Source organism: Narcine bancroftii, chromosome 1, assembly GCF_036971445.1.
Source record: "Narcine bancroftii isolate sNarBan1 chromosome 1, sNarBan1.hap1, whole genome shotgun sequence".
NCBI classification, from domain to species: domain Eukaryota; kingdom Metazoa; phylum Chordata; class Chondrichthyes; order Torpediniformes; family Narcinidae; genus Narcine; species Narcine bancroftii.
This window is the reverse complement of record NC_091469.1, coordinates 280,922,171-280,940,196: the sequence shown is the minus strand read 5'-3', so window position 1 is coordinate 280,940,196 and position 18,026 is coordinate 280,922,171. Positions and strand designations below refer to the sequence as shown.

Here is an 18,026-nt window from a genome sequence, read left to right as displayed (position 1 = left end):
CAATATCTGAACAAACATTCTCAGTGATGAAGTTTAACAAATTTAGGTATAGATCCTCTCTGATGATCATCTGTCAACTGTCCTTCGCATATCCACCTCAAACATTCAGCCTGACTTCGATACACTTGTTCAAGCCCAGCAGAGACAAGATTTCTCTCACTGAACAAGCAAAAAGAACTGAAAAACAGCAAATGAGGTGGTTGGACTACAAGCAAAATGGTAATAACAATTTGTATAAAGCTGATTTAATGCTAGTCTCTCAAAAATGGAACATTTCTGAACATGCACATTTTGTTTGCAATTGTTTTGGTAATTTTGATTGAGTAAATGATGTTTTTCCTAAGCTTATTTTCCATTGCTTAATCATCACATTTACTCTAACCAGTTGCATCTTGTCAAAACGATGCAATTTACTGCTTTTATAAAGAGATAGAATTAATATTAAGCATAATTTAGTTCAGCCTATTGGTCTGGCCCGCCACAATATTTTCTGTTTCTCATGTGGTCCCTTGGGAAAACTAATTGCCCACCCCTGCTCTAGTGCCTATTCCCTTTTCCCTTTCCTTGTCAAACGGCCCAGGTTGTAACAGTCCTGGGACCCCTTGGCCTGACTACAGGGATTTGTAGCATCCTTGGGTGGCTTTGGGAGCACTGGTATCTCCTCCAGCCAATATATTTCCATGACTTGCACATTACATGTCAAAGAGCCACAAGAGGCTTGCAAGCTGTGGTTTGGCCACTCCTGTTATATACCTTTGTCTCCTATGAATGCTGCTGGACTAGGACTTTTGTGTATTTACTAAAATCATAGTGTCTGCAAACTATCTTGTTCCACTGCACAGTTATTCAGAAATTTTTTTTTTACTTCCTGACATTTGTTGCAGTATTTTGATTAACATTATTCAGGGTTTTGGTGAAGTCACACCCGGGGTACCAATATTCCTGGTCCCTTTGCTGAAAAAACAATATGGTTGTATTAGAGGCAGTCCACATCTTCCATGCTAATTTCTGGGATGAGAGGATTGTCTTAGTGAGACTAAACTCTTGGAGTCTGTATTCTTTGAGTTTGAAAGTATGTGGGGTGACCTTACTGGGATCTACAAATTTCTGAAGAGGCTTGGCAGGATGGATATTGATCAGTAGGAATGTCTTGAACAGGGGAATGTTATTATAAGGTAAAATACTACTCATTTAAAACAGGTTTGTAGAAATTTCCTTTTGCAGTGGATTTCTGAAATTTTCTACTGCAGAGAGTTGTGGAGGCCAGGTCAATGGAAATATTTAAAGTTGAGTTTGTTAAGTTTTGGAAGATTGTGGTGTGGAGAATGTTCGGAACTGGCACAAAAAAAGGTTGAGGCTCACATAGGTGAGCCAGAATCATATTGATTGATGAATTAGATTTTAGGGTCCACATGACCTCCTGCTACTCTTATTTCCTTGTTCTAAATATGCTCCAATTTAGTTTCTCCTTTTTTAATCTTGGTTTAATAAATGACTTTGACTTTATTCAGTTTCAATAATATTTCTAACATTTGTGACTTTTGTTAGTATTTGATCAATATTCAGGTATACATCTCTTTATGTTATTTCCTTGGCCTCCATTTTGAAAATTAATTATTAAAATATCAACCATGAATCATTTGGTAGTTCGGAAGGGAACATGGTAGAAGTATATAAAATTGAGGTGTGATGATATGAATATGTGACTGTCAATGGTAGCTGGCCCGTCCCCCACTGGTGACTTGCTCCCTGGTAACTCCTCCTCTTGTGACCCTGGAATAAAGGTCGACCTTCCTGTCCCTGTCCTCAGTCGAGCACATGGAATTGGGCCAAGTTTAAAGTATAATGAAGCCTATCATTCTTCACCCTATGCCTTTGAAGTTATTGATAGGGCCTATCAATTTATAATACTTTAAATCTTCCACATGGAATGGACAAACTGCTGCGATCCAACAGATTAGACAACCCATAGACACCTGAAGGAGTGGATCAAGTGTTTTGCAGACTTCCTGGAGCTTCTGAGGACTTCATGGACTCTGACGAGAAGAGACTGAAATTACCGTGAGTGAGGGTTGGCCGCCGGCGTACTTGGTGATCAGGGGCTGCACGACTTACTCCGCAGCCATGACTGAGCTCTGCAACTTCTGCAGACTGTGGTAAATGGTCTACTCACGGTACCTCCTGGCCTCGAGAAAACAGCAACCCAGTGAGTCTCTGGACGATTTCTTTTGGGTCCTACATGATATGGGGCGAGAATGCAGGGGCAATATCCCTGCCCCAGTATTGGCTGACCAATATGTGGAAGAGCTGATCCGGGACACCTATATGGCTGGGGTGAGGTCCGATTACATCCACCAGTGACTGCTAGAGGAAGACAGGCTGCTATCCCAGAGACCTCTTTAGCTTGCTAAGACTTTAGATTCAACCCTCTGCAACACTGAATCCATCACGGCTGGCAACAGGCCCTCTACCTGCGGGCCATGGGTGCAGCCATTTTGGGACTCGGCATCACAGACTGCCCCCGTACAGAGAGGCCCCGAGCCTGCCGCCGCCACAGCCAAGCACCCGAAGTGCTACTTCTGTAGTCAGCAGAAGCACCTCTGGTGATGCTGCCCAGCGAGAGAAGCCACCTGCTTCAGATGCAGGAAGAAAGGACACTATGAGAGAGTGTGAAAGTCGAAGCCTTCCCTACCGAGCAGTACCGAGAGCACCCTCGGGGGTCAGCCATCGGACCCAACTTCACTTCCTCCATGGTGATGACATCACTTCCAGTCTTGAACAGCTCAATGGTGTGCATGTTCCTGGGGTCACCATCTTACCTGATTCCACTTCCGCCATTGTGGATGACGTCACTTCTGCCTTAATCCAACTCTCTGGTGCGACTGTGTGGTCAACGTGAGGTCCACCACCTTACCAACAGCAACAGTGACCCAGTACTGGTGTCCATCATCTTGGATCTGGCAGTCCTCACCAAATCACCCACTCGATGATGAAGATTGAGGTAAATGGGAAATGAACTAACTACCTGTTCGACAGTGGAAGCACTGAAGGCTTCCACCATCCCAACACTACTCACAAATTCTCAGACCAATGAGCAGCACAATATCAATGCCTACAAAGGATCAATCTGCCAAGATCCATGGGTATTGTGTTGGGTTGTTAAGAGTGCAGGGTGAACATTATGACAATTTCTATTTACTATTAATCCCTCAGCTCTGTGCACCGATCCTTCTGAGGCTGGACTTCCAAAACCTGCTCAGGAGTGTCACAATGGTACTCAGTCGGTCCCCAACCACCCATCACTGTTTACAACCCCCAGCTCATGGAACCCCCCCTCCCAATGGCAGCCAGCCCCCGCCTGTGATCTCTCCTACCATCATTGTTTGAGAACCTGACCCAGGGACGGAAGTAAACCCTGTATGGTGATCAACTATAGCCATTCGATCCTTCATTTCATGCAGTTTGACACATGCCTCTTTCCTCGGAATCACTGACTTGGTAACAAGATCGCCCAATGCAGGATGTTCTCCACCATTGTCCTAAAGTCGGCATACCACCTACACCTATTTCCCCTTTGCCCAGGAGACTGTTAGTATACCACATTCGAAGCAGATGGCAGGCTCTACCACATCCTCTGGAGCCCCTTTGGAGTCACCTATGGTGTCTCCATCTTTCAAAGGGAAATGGATTGGATGGTGGACAAGCACAAACTGATGGCCATGTTCCCCTATCTAGATAATGTCACCATCTGTGGCCACGACCAGCAGGACCATAACACGAACCTTTCCAAATACCTCCACATTGCTAAGTCCCTCAATCTGACCTAAAAGGACAAGTTAGCACAACTTGCCTGGCCCTCGGATGCTCCATGGCACATGGTGTCACTGCCCCCGACCCTGACCGCATGCATCCTCTTATGGAACTCCCAATCCCACACAACCTGCAGGTGATAAAAAGGTGATGGGGTTCTTTTTCTATTACACCCAATGGGTGTCCAAATATGTTGATAAAGCCTACCCTGGTAAGATCCACAACCTTCCCCTTATTGGCAGAAGCCTGGGCAGCCTTCACCCAGATCAAGGAAGACATTGCCAAAGCCATGATGCATGCCGTGGACAAATCCATCCCATTTCAGGTGGAAATCAATGCCTCTGACTTCATGCTGGCCGTCACTCTCAACCAGACAGGCAGGTCAGTAGCCTTTTTTTTCCCCCGTACCCTTCACAGTCCTGAGACATGGCAATCTTCTGTTGAGAAGGAGGCGCAGGCCATCATTGGAGGTGGTATGCCACTAGCATCATTACCTGGCCAGGAAGAGATTTACCCTGCTAACAGACCAATGAGGCGCTGCGTTCATGTTCAATAGCAAATTGCGGGGTAAGATCAAAAATGAAAAAATTCTGAGGTGGAGAATCAAGCTCTCCACCTACAACTATGCCACTAGAAGGATGACCAGTTACAAACCCTGGGGAAATGGCCAGGTAGAGAGAGAAAATGCCACAGTTTGGAAAGTTGTCCTCCTGGCTCTTAAATCAAAAGGCCTGGCAGTGTCCCATTGGCAGGAAGTCCTGCTAGAAGCACTCCATGCCATCCGATCTCTGTTATGCTCTGCTACCAACACAACCCCACATGAACATCTGTTTTCCTTCCCCAGGTTGATGACTGGACCACACTGCCACACTGGCTATCATACCCATCCTGCTACAAACACATGTGAGGGGTCACGTCTGACCCGTTGGTCGAAGAGGTGCAACTTCTGCATGCCAACCTTCATGGCCATGAGGACATAGTCCCTGTCCAGGACCTGGCATATGCCGGAGACCCCTGTTCACTCCCCACGCCCTTCAACCTAGGTCCTACCTATATTCATACTGCCCCCCTCAGGGACTTGGTGCAGATCAGCCCTGCTCCAGCTACTTTGACCACCATGACTGCCCCCACATACAACAAACCTCTGACGGAACCAGCCTTCCCTCCCCAGCCTCAGGACACATGACTGGCATTGGAGCCGACCATAATACCATTGGCGGAACAGCGCCAATCACAGAGGCAAAGGAGATCACCTGACTGGCTGAGCCGCTAGGATTTTTAACAGTGGGGTTTTTTAAAAGATGGGGTGAATGTGGTAATGTGAATATGTGAATGTCAATGGGTACCTGGCCCATCCCCCACTGGTGACTCGCTTCCTAGTAACTCCTCCCCTTGTGACCCTGGAATAAAGGTCAACCTCCCTCTCCCTGTCCTCAGTTGAGCACTTAGAATCAGTCTAGCCACGTCTAAAATATAATAAAGCCTATTATTCCTCCGTCTATAGTTTTGAAGTTATTGATAGAGCCTATCATGAGGTTTATAGAAATAAACATTTCCCTACAGGCATCTATTATCAGAGGATGTAGGTGAAAGGTATGGATTTAGAAGTTTAAAGGGAGTCTAGAATAGCAGCACAGGAACAAGATCTTCTTTCCACAATTTGTGTCAGATTTCAGATTTAGATTTATTGTCAGAGTACATACATGACATCACGTACAACCCTGAGATTCCTTTTTCCAGCAGGCGTGGTAGAATTACGACTAATTAGTAGTGCAAAAAAATAAACTGTACACAGCGTAAAACATGTAAACAAAGAACTGTAGACAAACTGCAATGCAGAGAGAACTAAAAGAAAATCAATAAAGTGTACAAGTAAGAGTCCTTAAATGAATCTCTGATTGAGTTTGTCATTGAGGAGTCTGATGGTGGAGGGGTAGCAGCTGTTCCTGAACCTCGTGATGCAAGTCTTTTGGCATCTACACCTCTTTCCTGATCGCAGCAATGAGAACAGAGTGTGTGCTGGGTGGTGTGGGTCTTTGATTGCTACTGCTCTCTGACGGCAGCACTTCCTGTAGATTATGCTCCATAGCTTCAAACGCTACGCCCAAATTAAACAAAAAATATGCTTGCACATGATGCATATCACTCTGTTCCCTGCATAATCATGTTTTTATCTAGATGCTTGTAAAACAATATTACTGTATCTGCTTCCACCTCTACCGCTGGCAGTCTGTTCCAGGCACCCACCACTCTCTGTGCAGAAAGACTTGCCCTACACATCTTCTTTAGAAACTTTTCAAGGGAAAGTTTGGAAACATCAAAGTTTAAAGGCACTTTAAAGAAAGCTTACCTTAGACATAAGGAAGACTTTCATCTCAAAGGTGGTTGGAGTTTGGAATACTCTGTCTGAAATGGTGGTGGAGGTAGAGGTTCTCACAGCATTTTCGTATCTAGATGATCTAGGAAAGTGTTGGTAAATGGGATTAGTATGATGGGTATTTGATGGTCATCATGGGCAAAGTGAGTGAAAAAGCTTATTTCTGTGCTCTGGCTCAATAACGATTAATCTCTTTTTATCTACAAGTCATCTGGATCGAGGTCATACTCCAGAGACTGGAGGATATAATCATGGTAACACTACACTGGTGTTCTGAAGGAGTGCTCTACTGTTTCACATGCTACCTGTCTGATGTGTTCAACTGAATACTGTCCTCTCAAGTGCATGTTGAGGATCCCATAGCACCACTTTTGAGAAGAATAGAAGGGCCATCTCAAATACCCAGGCCAACATATCGTAAATGAAAACGATCTGGCCTTTATTATGGTAGTATTTTGGGATCTTATTGTGCATAGATTTGTTGCTGTGTCTTCAATAGTAACCATGCTTCATAGGTACTCTGAAGTTTTCTGGGACATTCTGAAAATAGTGTGGAATACACTATATAAATGACAATTTATTGTACTTTTGTGATGATTCCAATTCTTCAAATCCCATCCATAAATCAGTCTTCTATTCATAACCAGTGACTTCTTGAGTTTCGTTTGTAGCAATACAAAATGCAAAGCTGCCACCATACATATGTAAGTCTCCAGTAAATATCAAATGTTATGCATATACTTTAGCATTGCATTGTGGATGTTATTTAGCAATATCGGACATAATAGAAATTGAAGTCACTTTTGATTTGAAGGTTCAGTGATAAATTACATCTTAAAATTCATGTTTTTTCAGTCAGAATTATTCCATTGTAATTTTTGTAATTTTACCTGGAGTTCAGTTATTTATTACAAAAATAATTATGTTAAGGTTCCTTTTTCATATTTTAATCAACCATCAGCATATTGTATGAAGTAAATATTTTTGGTTGTTGCCAATATAAATTTGTGCAAGGAAGTTCCAAATTCAAAAATTGTACATCACAAACTAAGTTTTCATCATTTGAAATTAGTGGAAAAATTACAATTGACCAAAAATAATCTTATTGCAAGCATGTGCTTAATTGGAGTATTAAACTGAATATGTCCTTATTCTAATTTTTTATTTTACAGAAGCAGAATTTCAAAATTTTGCCATCGTATGGTATACAACAATGCATTTGAATGTTTCATGTACATGGTTATACTAATTAACATCTTCCCAACCATCCTGGAATACATTCCTGAGATGAATGTATTATATGCATTAGAACTACGAATGACCAATTATGTTTTCTTGGCAATATTTGTAATAGAAGCAATTATGAAGGTTAGTTACACTCTGTTTCGTTATATACTTTGCAAACAACTTATGATCTGGCATTCATTTTACATTTTTTTTGCTCAATTTCTTTTCTTTTGGCATTTAGAACATGGCCCATGATATTGTGCTAACCTATACTTGCCCTCCCAAAATTCATATCTCATGCCTATTATTTAATTTCCATTCATTACTTTTGTGCTCGCCTAATCATTAATAGCTTCCTACACTTAAAAACTTTCTTCCTCTAACCACAATATTAGTTTTTGTATCAAACTCATTAATTATCCGTTATTAATATAAACCATGAAAAACAAGGGTCTGCAGAATAGCATTGCATGTAACCCTTCAGTCACTAAAACTATTGACCATTACTTTTTGCTCTTTCCTAGTACAAGTCAATTGTTGTCCATTGTGCCACTCCTTGGATTGAATGGACTTTTTTTGTTATATCAAATGAGACTTACTCAAAGTTCTTACAATATACAATTCGAAGAAACAGAATTAGTTACTGCACAGAGGAAATATGAACAAATAGAGAAAATGCAAATACAAAAGGTTTTGTCAACTATCCCAGGACTGCGTTATCATCTTGAAGAGTCTTATAGTTGAGAGTAGTACAGAACTATTAAATATTCTACACTTTTAACTTGTTAGGTGCAATGAGCTTATTGCCTTTCCTGAAGACTCCTGCAAAGAAAATAATGGGGAAAAAGCCACTTTCAAATACCATAGTATGGTAAATAAAAGTTTGATGTTCACAAGTTCATTTCATGGATAGCAAGGAGCAAAATTGATCTTCTTGAATACCAAAGTGGATTCATGAGCCTGCTCACTTCTGCCAGAAATATATGTATTCTTATTGCTCGATCATGCTCTTTTTCATGCTCTCTCACATTCTATTGCACTCTCTCACGCACACACCACATACATATCTCACACACGCTATCATGCGCAACCTCCAATGCACCCTCTCACACACATCAACACATATGTACTCTCACACACCGCCACACACATACTCTCTCACACACATACATTCTCACACATGCCACACATACATTCTCACACACGCCACACACATACGTTCTCACACAAGCCCCACCTACTTACACACACCACACACATGTTCTCATACATGCCACACATACATTATCAAACATGCCACACACATACATTCTCACAGACACCCCACCTACTTACACACACCACACACATTCTCACACATGCCACACACATACATATTTGCTCTCACATGCCACAAGCATACTATCTCACACACATACTTGCTCTCACACATGCCCAGACACAGACATACTCTCACGCACACTTTAAATTGAGCAAAAAAGCATAAAACAGGCTGTTTGTCTTCAGACCATTGACACTGCACCAATCTATGGACTACCTATTTACACTGATACTGCATTAATTTTTATTCTTGTGTTCCATTCAACTCACCTTAGATTTGGACATGCAGCATGGTAACTGGCCATTCTGGCCTTCGAATTCATGCCACCCAATTAACACCCAATTAACCTGCTACCCAGTGTGGGACTATTGAATATAAAGGAACTGCCATTCCTTCATGTAAGATTATTCACAAGAAGTTCTTAGAGGCAAATTCAAAGAAGTAATAGCTGAGCTCTACAAATGGCAATGCAGACATTCCTTCTGGTTTCTTGAGTGTTTGAAGATCTTTCCACAGGATGGTCAACCTCTGTGGTTGAATTTCCCCCAGAGGCTATATGGAAGTTCCTTCAAGAAAAATTTGCTTTACAACCAACCTGAATCTATTGGCTTGGTTGTTTAGTCTGTTATAATTATTAAGCTAGTATTCTTAAACAGAGGTCAGACTACTGCCAGTTTGAATTGGGCTGCTTGATTTAATATAACTTTTTTTCTTTTTTTAACATATATAATCCTTTCTCTTTCCCTTCCTTGGTGTTATTTTTAATTAATATAATATGTGGATGTTATTTGATCTATACATTAGTCTTGTGTATTTGTTTTGAAATGTAGAATTTGAAACTAGATATTTTTTGTCTTTTTAATCTGCAAGAGATGCATATTCACAAAGAGGATGAAAATCGGGTTTTAAAGTTCTGGAGAGGTTTACAATTTCATTTTGTCTCAGTTTAAATTAAAGGTGTATTGATCTTTATTGATGCTAAAGTTTTCTTTGTGCATTTTAAAACAGTTATGGGAAGATTCTTAATATTTACAGGTACATTGAATAATAAAAGAGTTGCCTTGGTTAAAAAATATGCTCCTAATGTTGACGATTTGGGTTTTTTAAAGAAGGTGATTGCTTCTTTACCAAATATAAATGAATATATACTGATGATGGGTGGAGATTTTAACTGTTGTCTTATCCATGATTGATAGGTCTTCCTATAATCAGTCACTTCTTAAATCTACTTCTATTAAGTCTTTTTTGATTGGTTATAGATTGGTTGATATATAGAGGCCTTTGCATCCTAAGGACAAAGACTTCTCTTTTTTATCATAGTTATTCTAGGTTTGATTATTTCTTTATTGTAACTTTTCTGGTTCCCTTGGTAATGAACTGTGTATATGATGCAATTGCTGTTTTCGATCATGCGCCCTTGAAATTCATTTAAATTTTCTGATGCCATTTCTGAAGCTCAGCAGTGGCAGTTCAATTCAACTTTCCTTCAAGATGAGAAGCTTGTAGACTTTATTAAGGAGAAAATTTCCATTTTTTTAAAACAAATTCAACTGAGGGATTGTCAAGCCTAAATTTGGGATACATTTAAGATATACCTGTGAGGACATGTAAGTTCTTATTCAGCAGGGTTAAAGAAATGTACAGTAGAACAGTTGTTATTACTGAGTTAAAAAAAATTAAAGAAATTGATAGAGAATATTCGAGGAAACATAATATGGATCCCTATAATGAAAGAGTAGAACTCCCAACACAATATGATTTATTATTAACATATCCTATTGAAAGACAATTGTTTAAATCAAAAAGCCACTTTTATGTATATGGAGATAAATCAAGTAAATTATTAGCTGGACAACTAAAGGCAGCTATGGCTAAAAGACAGATTCCTAAGATTCTTAAAGAGATGACATTATTGTATGCGATCATGATGAAATTAATAAGGAATTTCATGATTTCTATTCTGATTTATATAAATCTCAATTTCCTGATAATACTATAAGTATGGATAGATTCCTGCAATGACTGAATATTATTCCTAAAATTTATTCTAATGATCAACTTTTATTGGAAGCTCCAATATCAGAAATGGAAACTTTTAAAGCCATTTCCTCTTTTCAATCTAGCAAAGTCCCAGGCCTGTCCAAATGGTTAGTTATATTGTTGAGTTTTTTTTAATGCTTTGTGAACATACTAATGTCTCAGTTGTGTAGGGTGTTTAGCGATTTTTGGCATTATAGTTCCAGAATTCGGTCGAGTTCCCACTTCTGCACATTGGGTTGTGGCCTTTACTACACTGTTGGCCAGCAAAGCCATTTTATTTAAATGGAAAGATCCTAATTCATCTACAGGCTTTCTCTCTGAGAGAAAGAGATAAGTGGCTGATTAAAAAGGAATCAGTTGTGGAGGTCCTGGAACACAAATCTCTCTCTCTCTCTCTCTCTCTCTCTCTCCCTCTCCCGTGCTCAGAGAGAAAGCCTGTTTGACTCACTCTGCTTGCAAAACTACATGATCCTCTTAGAACAGCAAGTTCCCTTCCAGACGATATTCAGCTCTGACAAGCTTTTTCATCTGTTGCCCTTTTGTAAACAACAGTCCATTAATGAAGTCTCTTGGGCACTCTCCAAAGCTTTTGCAAAGACTATGGCCTCAACATGTCTAGCATGAGCAGAGCTCCAGTATTTTAAATAAGATCTGTTTTAAAGTGTTTTTATGTGACCTACACTAACAAACCTTGCCCCAATTTATCTACCAAAAACATATCTATATTCTGTCACAATAATATTATTCAATATGTTATGTTTCACATTGTATTATGTATTGCAATATATTGATGTTTCTGTTTTTACTATTCGATTCTGTATTCTATTCTCTTCATGTATTGTTTACTTATAATATGATTGAAAAAGAAAGAATTAATCTACACGCCTGATACGTTTCGAATGGTGGGAGGAAACTGGAGCCCTTGGGAAAACCCAAACAGACAGAGAGAACATACAAACTCCTTACAGACAGCATGGGATTTGAACACCCTGTCCTGATCACTGGGACTGTAAAGGTGTTGCACTAACAGTTATGCCAACCATGCTGACTAGGGGAAATTTATTATGGCCAATTAATATACCAACCTTCAAAACTGGTTGTTTGCGATATGAAGTCAGAGCACCCAAAGGAAACCCTTGGATGCTTCAGGGAACAAGCAACTTTCACAAGGACAGCACCCAAAGTCAGGATTGCATCAGTCACTGGTGCTGCGAGGAAGTGTTTCTACCACCCTGCTACCTTGCAAGACATTGGTTTATCACTGTGCAGTCAGTTCTTTTTAGATGTACAGTATTAAAAAAAAAATACATTCCAAAAATATGTCATGTTGGGTACAATAATTTGTAACATTTAAAGGTAAAAATTATGGATTATAAAATTCAGCAATCTGTTCTTAATCAAAAGCAAAATGATGTAGACGCTGAAATTCTCAGCAGCATAGGTATTATTTATGAGGAGAAAAAGTGAATATTTCAAGTCAGTGACAGAACTACATGCTGGAGTTTGGAACTTTTAATCAAATATTGTGATCTGATACAGATAAGCTTTTGGTTTCTTGTGATTCTATGTAATTTTAGGTAATTTCTATGTTTTATAGAATGAATTTCAGGCACACAGAATGGCATAAGGGTATGACAGCAAAAAAAAGGCACAGCTGCAAACTGGAGAGCTCATTGGAATTAGTATTTAGTCAAATGGGACACTCAGGATTACCTGTTAACTGTACTTTTCTGTTAGTGTAATGGCCACTCAAACATCAAAAGTGGCAAACTTTCCGTCAAAAAGGTATTCTGAGATGACTCCTTCATGTGGAATGAAGGGACAATCACTGCATGTGCTTCAACATTTTTTTTGAAAAAGTGCATAGTTACAAGAAATGGCTTATTTATTGCAGAGGGTTGACAGTGATACAGTTGATTGAAATAATATCCATACACAAGCATTTTTTCCCGTTCAAAATCATTAATATCATTTCCAAGGATGATTGTTAATTTTTAATGTTGGACTCTCTGACCTAGATATTTACCTCCAATGCCAGTGTAAAATGTAATTTCCTCATAGGATAATGCAAGCAAAATTCAACAGCAAGGCCAAATATGATGGGCAATACTGATTGTACATTGTAAATTGGCCTGTGAGTGAAAAACATTAGTGCATCAGGAACTGAATTGGGTCAGAGAATCAGTGGGGAGTGAGGGCTGGTGGTGATGTAGTCTGGGTGTTCAGGGATCCCAGGGCTTATTTAGTTGTGTGGTGATATGACCACCAGCCTACTGCAGGGGGTGATCTCTGTATCTGCAGGAAGACCACCTAAGGGCTGACTCCACCTGGCCGGCTGTCAATCAGCCGACCCGAATATAGACCTGAGCTGGCCCCTCCTGAGCCAGTCACACAGGAGCCACCGAAGTATGAACTGGTGTACAGTCTTCTGAGTTTTGTGCTTGCTTGCTGCTACCTCAGCACACCACAAGTTGTCATTGTGTTATTTGAAAATCCAGGCCAAGACATGGGTGTGCTTCAGGTGATTGAGGACTTTTGGAGTATGTCGAGAACATCTGAAAATTGGTGTAGGCATGGGCGTTCAGTGCAAACTAGAAATTTGACTGAGGAGAATGCCCAAATATCAGGGCCTTGATTGGAGATGTTTGTCAAAAGGAACCTGGAAAGAGTTTATGTGGAGTTGATTAATATTGTGATTTTGATTGACGGGAGGTAGGGTTGGGTGGCAAAATCACTCCCTGAGTAAAAATCAATGAAGGATTGAGAGGTGAAGAGAATGATTGAATAAAGCAGATAGACATTGATCAGTTTCCCAAAGACAACCTGTGACCTACTCCAGGACATGATCTTTAAATAGCTTTACTGCTGAATAACTTTGCAGTGAATATATCATTTTATGGGATAGAACATTTGTAGGATAGAAATTATATGGGATAGTTAAGAATGCCTAAGGGATACTGGGTTTCATTAGTCGGGGGATTGAGTTTAAGAGCTGAGAGTCATGTTGCTGCTCTACAAATCTCTGGTGAGACCACATTTTGTTCAGTTGTGGTCACCTCATAATAAGGAAGGGTGTGGAAGCTATGGAGAGGGTTCAGAGAAGACTTACCAGGATGTTACCTGGATTGGGAAATGTCTTATGAGGTAAGTTTAGCAGAGCTAGGACTTTTCTTTTTGGAACGATGAAGGATGAGAGGTTGCTTAATAGAGATCTACAAGATTCTGAGAGGTATAGGTAAGATAGTCAACCAGCAACTTTTGTCCAGGGCAGGAATAGCAAGCACCAGAGGACATATATACAAAGTGAAGGGAAAGTTTAGGGGAGACATCAGGAGTAAGTTTTTTTACACAAAGCTTTGTGGGTGCCTGGAATGCCTTGCCAGTGGTGGTGGTGGAGGGTGAAATATTAGGGGCATTTAAGATACTAAGACAGGCACATGGACAAAATAAAAATAGAGGTTTATGAGGTAGGAAGGGTTTAGTATATTTTTGGAAGGAATATATCCACTCAAAAATATTTGCAAACACATTTTATCCCTCAATAAAGTAATATTGAGAATCTCTTGTTGATAGGTGTATAATAATAAGCATCTGTATGTATTTCAGATTCTTGCTGTGCGTAAAGGCTATATCTTTGATCACTGGAACCAGTTTGACCTGTTCATCATCATATTAGCAACAGCTGATATCATAATTGATCACCTCTTTCAACACAGTGAGCACAAGGTCCGAACAGTTCGAGTTTTCAGATTGATACGCTTTGCCAGAGTTTTGCGACTTTTAAAGGCAAGTCTCTTTGTAATGGTAGATCATAAATATTGCAAGATTAAGATACTACAATTAGGGAAATGCAGGCAATGTATGTTAAAAGGAATATGATGCAGACCTCTAATTTTAGATCTTTTAGCAAATTGATGTTTTGGAGAAATCAAGGCTTTTTGATGATTTTCATTAGGTTCATATGTTTGGGAACATCAATCAGAACTGGTGTTTATCAGGATGCCAATAACTGCTTTATTAATTGATTAAAGCAGTGGTTCTCAAACTTTTTCGGCCTCCTCCTGAACAATCCCATACAATGGGGCTGGGGGGGGGGGGTGGAGGCTAGTGGCGGCTCTGAGAAGGGGGTAATGGCAGTGCTGAGGGGGGGTGAAGTGGTGGTGCTGAGGGGGTGGGGTAGTGGCTGGGCTGAGTGGAGGGTAGTGACACCAGCACGACATAGCAGCCACAGAGACCAGCTCTTGTCAGAATGCCTTATCGCTGTTTATTTTACTAACTACTGCCACCCCAAGACTGGCCAGAAAATTACTGCACTGGCTTCTTCATTAAGCTTTGCAGCAAACTGAATAATAACAAGACTGAACATTCAGAGCACCCCCCCCCCCCCACCTTTTTCCTCACCTCCCTCTAACTGTCCCTTTTCCCCTCATTGCCCCCTTGGATCTTTCCACTGCCCACAAGGAGATGCCAGTGTTCACTTTGGGAATCACTAGACTAAAGTTTACTTCTGGTTCTCAACAATATTTTTGCATGGGAGGGGACACGTGATGGAGTAATGGCTGGTTAGGGAAAACCAGCCCTCCACAGAGAAAGTTGGAAAAAAAGGTAGGAAAAACAAGGCAGAGAAAAACATAAAAAGGTCACAAGATAAAAAAGTATAAGAACTTGAAGGTGACTCCAAAGAAGGAAAAGACTACAATGACAAGTAAAGAAGAGATAAAGAAATCGCTGGAGAAAAAAGAGGAGCAGGGAGCTCTCCCCAAGAGGATGGGCTAAACGGTGAAGCCGGTAGGCGGGCAGCTGGACGGCGACATCCCCCGGGATGGTCTGGAACGTTGGCTTGCAGAACCTGAAAAAGAAATGCCTCGTGCATGTGCGGTACGCATCGTAAAGAAGACGCCAGTGGGAACGGATGGCGACAGCAAGACGCTGACTCGGCAATGGGAGAGGCCGCGGAGAAGACACCGATAAGAGCAGGATCAACACAAAGCTAAGAAATGGAGCTGGAGAAAGAAGATCAAGAGGAAGATAAAGACATAAGAAAAAATGCAAAGTAAAAAACAGAACCAGATGATTGATAAGGAATATTTTACAGTCAAATAAAGATTCTAATGGAAACAGTAATGGCTGAGTTCAGTACTATTTAAAAAAAAAACCATGCAAGAGACAGATGTAAAAATGCAAAGAATGGAGAGTGCTATGGCAGACATGAGAAAACGAAGTGATGAAGTGGAAGAGACCCAGAATTTGTCTAACTTGTTAAATGGTAATAATTACAGTTATTCCAAAAACAGGAAAAGATCTGCTGTCACTGGATTCATATAGACTAATATCTTTACTAAATATGGATTATAAATTAATAGCAAAATTACTAGCGAATAGATTTTCAGACTATGTATCGAAATTAGTGATGCTCGATCAGACAGGATTTGTTAAAAATAGAAGAGCGGCAGATAATATCTGTAAATTTATTAATTTAATCCATACAGCACAAATAAATGAAACACCAACTGTGGCAGTAGCTCTTGATGCAGAGAAAGGTTTTGACATGGTGGAATGGAATTATCTATTTAAATGACTACAGAAATTCAAATTACCAGAAAATTTTATTAATTGGATTAGAGCTCTGTAAAATGGTCCTTTGGCAAAAGTGATAACAAGTGGATATGTTTCAGACCACTTTAAATTGAGTAAATCAACAAGGCAGGGATGCTTTGGCTATAGAACCATTGGCAGAGCTGATAAGAAGGGAGCCTATAATAAAGGGAATAAACGTAAAAGAGGAATAATTTAAAATTAATTTGTTTGCAGATGATATAGTATATTTAACAGACCCAGATAAATCAATAAAAAGGTTATATACAAAATTGAAAGAATATGAGGCGAAATCAGGATACAAGGTTAATATTGATAAAAGTGAAGTGATGCAGATGAACAAAGTCAATTTTACAAAATGTAAAAAGGAACCCCCTTTTTAAATGGCAATCACAGGTCTTACACTCTCTTGGTATCAGGATAGATAATAATTTAAATCATTTGTATAAATTAAATTACCAACTGTTAAAAAAATACAGGAAGATTCAGAGAAATGGAAAGATTTACCATTAATAGGGAGAGTAAACTGCATCAAGATGAATGTATTTCCACGGCTGCAATATTTGTTCCAAACAATACCAATTCCCTTAACGGGAATTTTTTTTAATGAAACTAAATAAATTAATACAAAAGTTTTCATGGAAGGATAAAAAAATCAAGAGTGGCTTTGGAAAAATTAACATGGGTGTATAAACAAAGAGGATTGCAGCTACCAAATTTCAAAAAACTATTACAGGGCAGCACAGTTAAGATGTCTATCAGATTTTTATCTAAATTAGGAGAAAAAGTCCCTGAACATTTACTCTATAAATGGGATGAGAAAACTGGTCCAACTCAATGATCTACCAGTGCTACATCATATACTAAAAATATGGAAGAGAATACTTCTGGAGCGAAAGATGATAAATTATCAAATACAAAAATGTTACTAACGCAAAACCCATTAATTCCTTTTACAATAGACAATTTACTTTTTTAAGGAATGGGTAAGAAAAGGGATTAAAAGAATAAAAGATTGCTTTTTGGGAAATAATTTATTAACATTTGAACAGTTAAAAAATAAATACGGAATATCACATGGTACAATATTTTCATACTATCAGCTGTAAACCTATTTAAAAGAAAAGTTAGGAACTAGTCTAAGATTACCTGAGATTAGCTGCTATGAATACTTAATTACAGATACTGTGATAGTAAAAAAAATTTATTTCAAACATGTATAGCAAGTTGCAATACAAGGAAAATGATGAAGCAATATATAAACCCAAACAAGGTTGGGAAAAAGACTTAAATATACAAATAAAGAATGAAACATGGAAGGATCTATGTGCAGGGACCCTAAGTAATGCAATAAATTCTTGGTTTTGTATAATACAATACAATTGGCTACATAGATTATACGTTACACCTCAAAAGTTATAAGATTGGAATCCAACAATATCGGACAGATGCTTCTGTTGTAAACAAGAAATTGGAACAACATTACATGCAATTTGGACATGGCCAAAAGTGAAATTTTTTTTGGGAGGATTTAAACCTAATATTAAATAGAATTACAAAAAATAGGATACCAAAATATTCAAAAATCTTCCTGTTAAACAACATAAAAGACAAAGAATTAGGCCTAAAATTAGACAGTGCTCAAAAAAAGATTTA

The 18,026-nt window shown here is 39.4% G+C and overlaps 1 protein-coding gene across 11 annotated transcripts in view; it reads left to right on the top strand.

Annotated features, from left to right (window-relative positions):
* Positions 1–18,026, top strand: part of LOC138744666 (sperm-specific sodium:proton exchanger-like) — a 224,828-nt gene that overhangs the window by 126,441 nt on the left and 80,361 nt on the right. For all 11 annotated transcript variants that reach the window (XM_069901216.1, XM_069901211.1, XM_069901194.1 and 8 more), the window contains 2 exons: positions 7,360–7,555; positions 14,382–14,561. In XM_069901216.1, the coding sequence (XP_069757317.1) occupies positions 7,360–7,555; positions 14,382–14,561 (376 nt within the window). The remainder of the gene's footprint in view (positions 1–7,359; positions 7,556–14,381; positions 14,562–18,026) is intronic.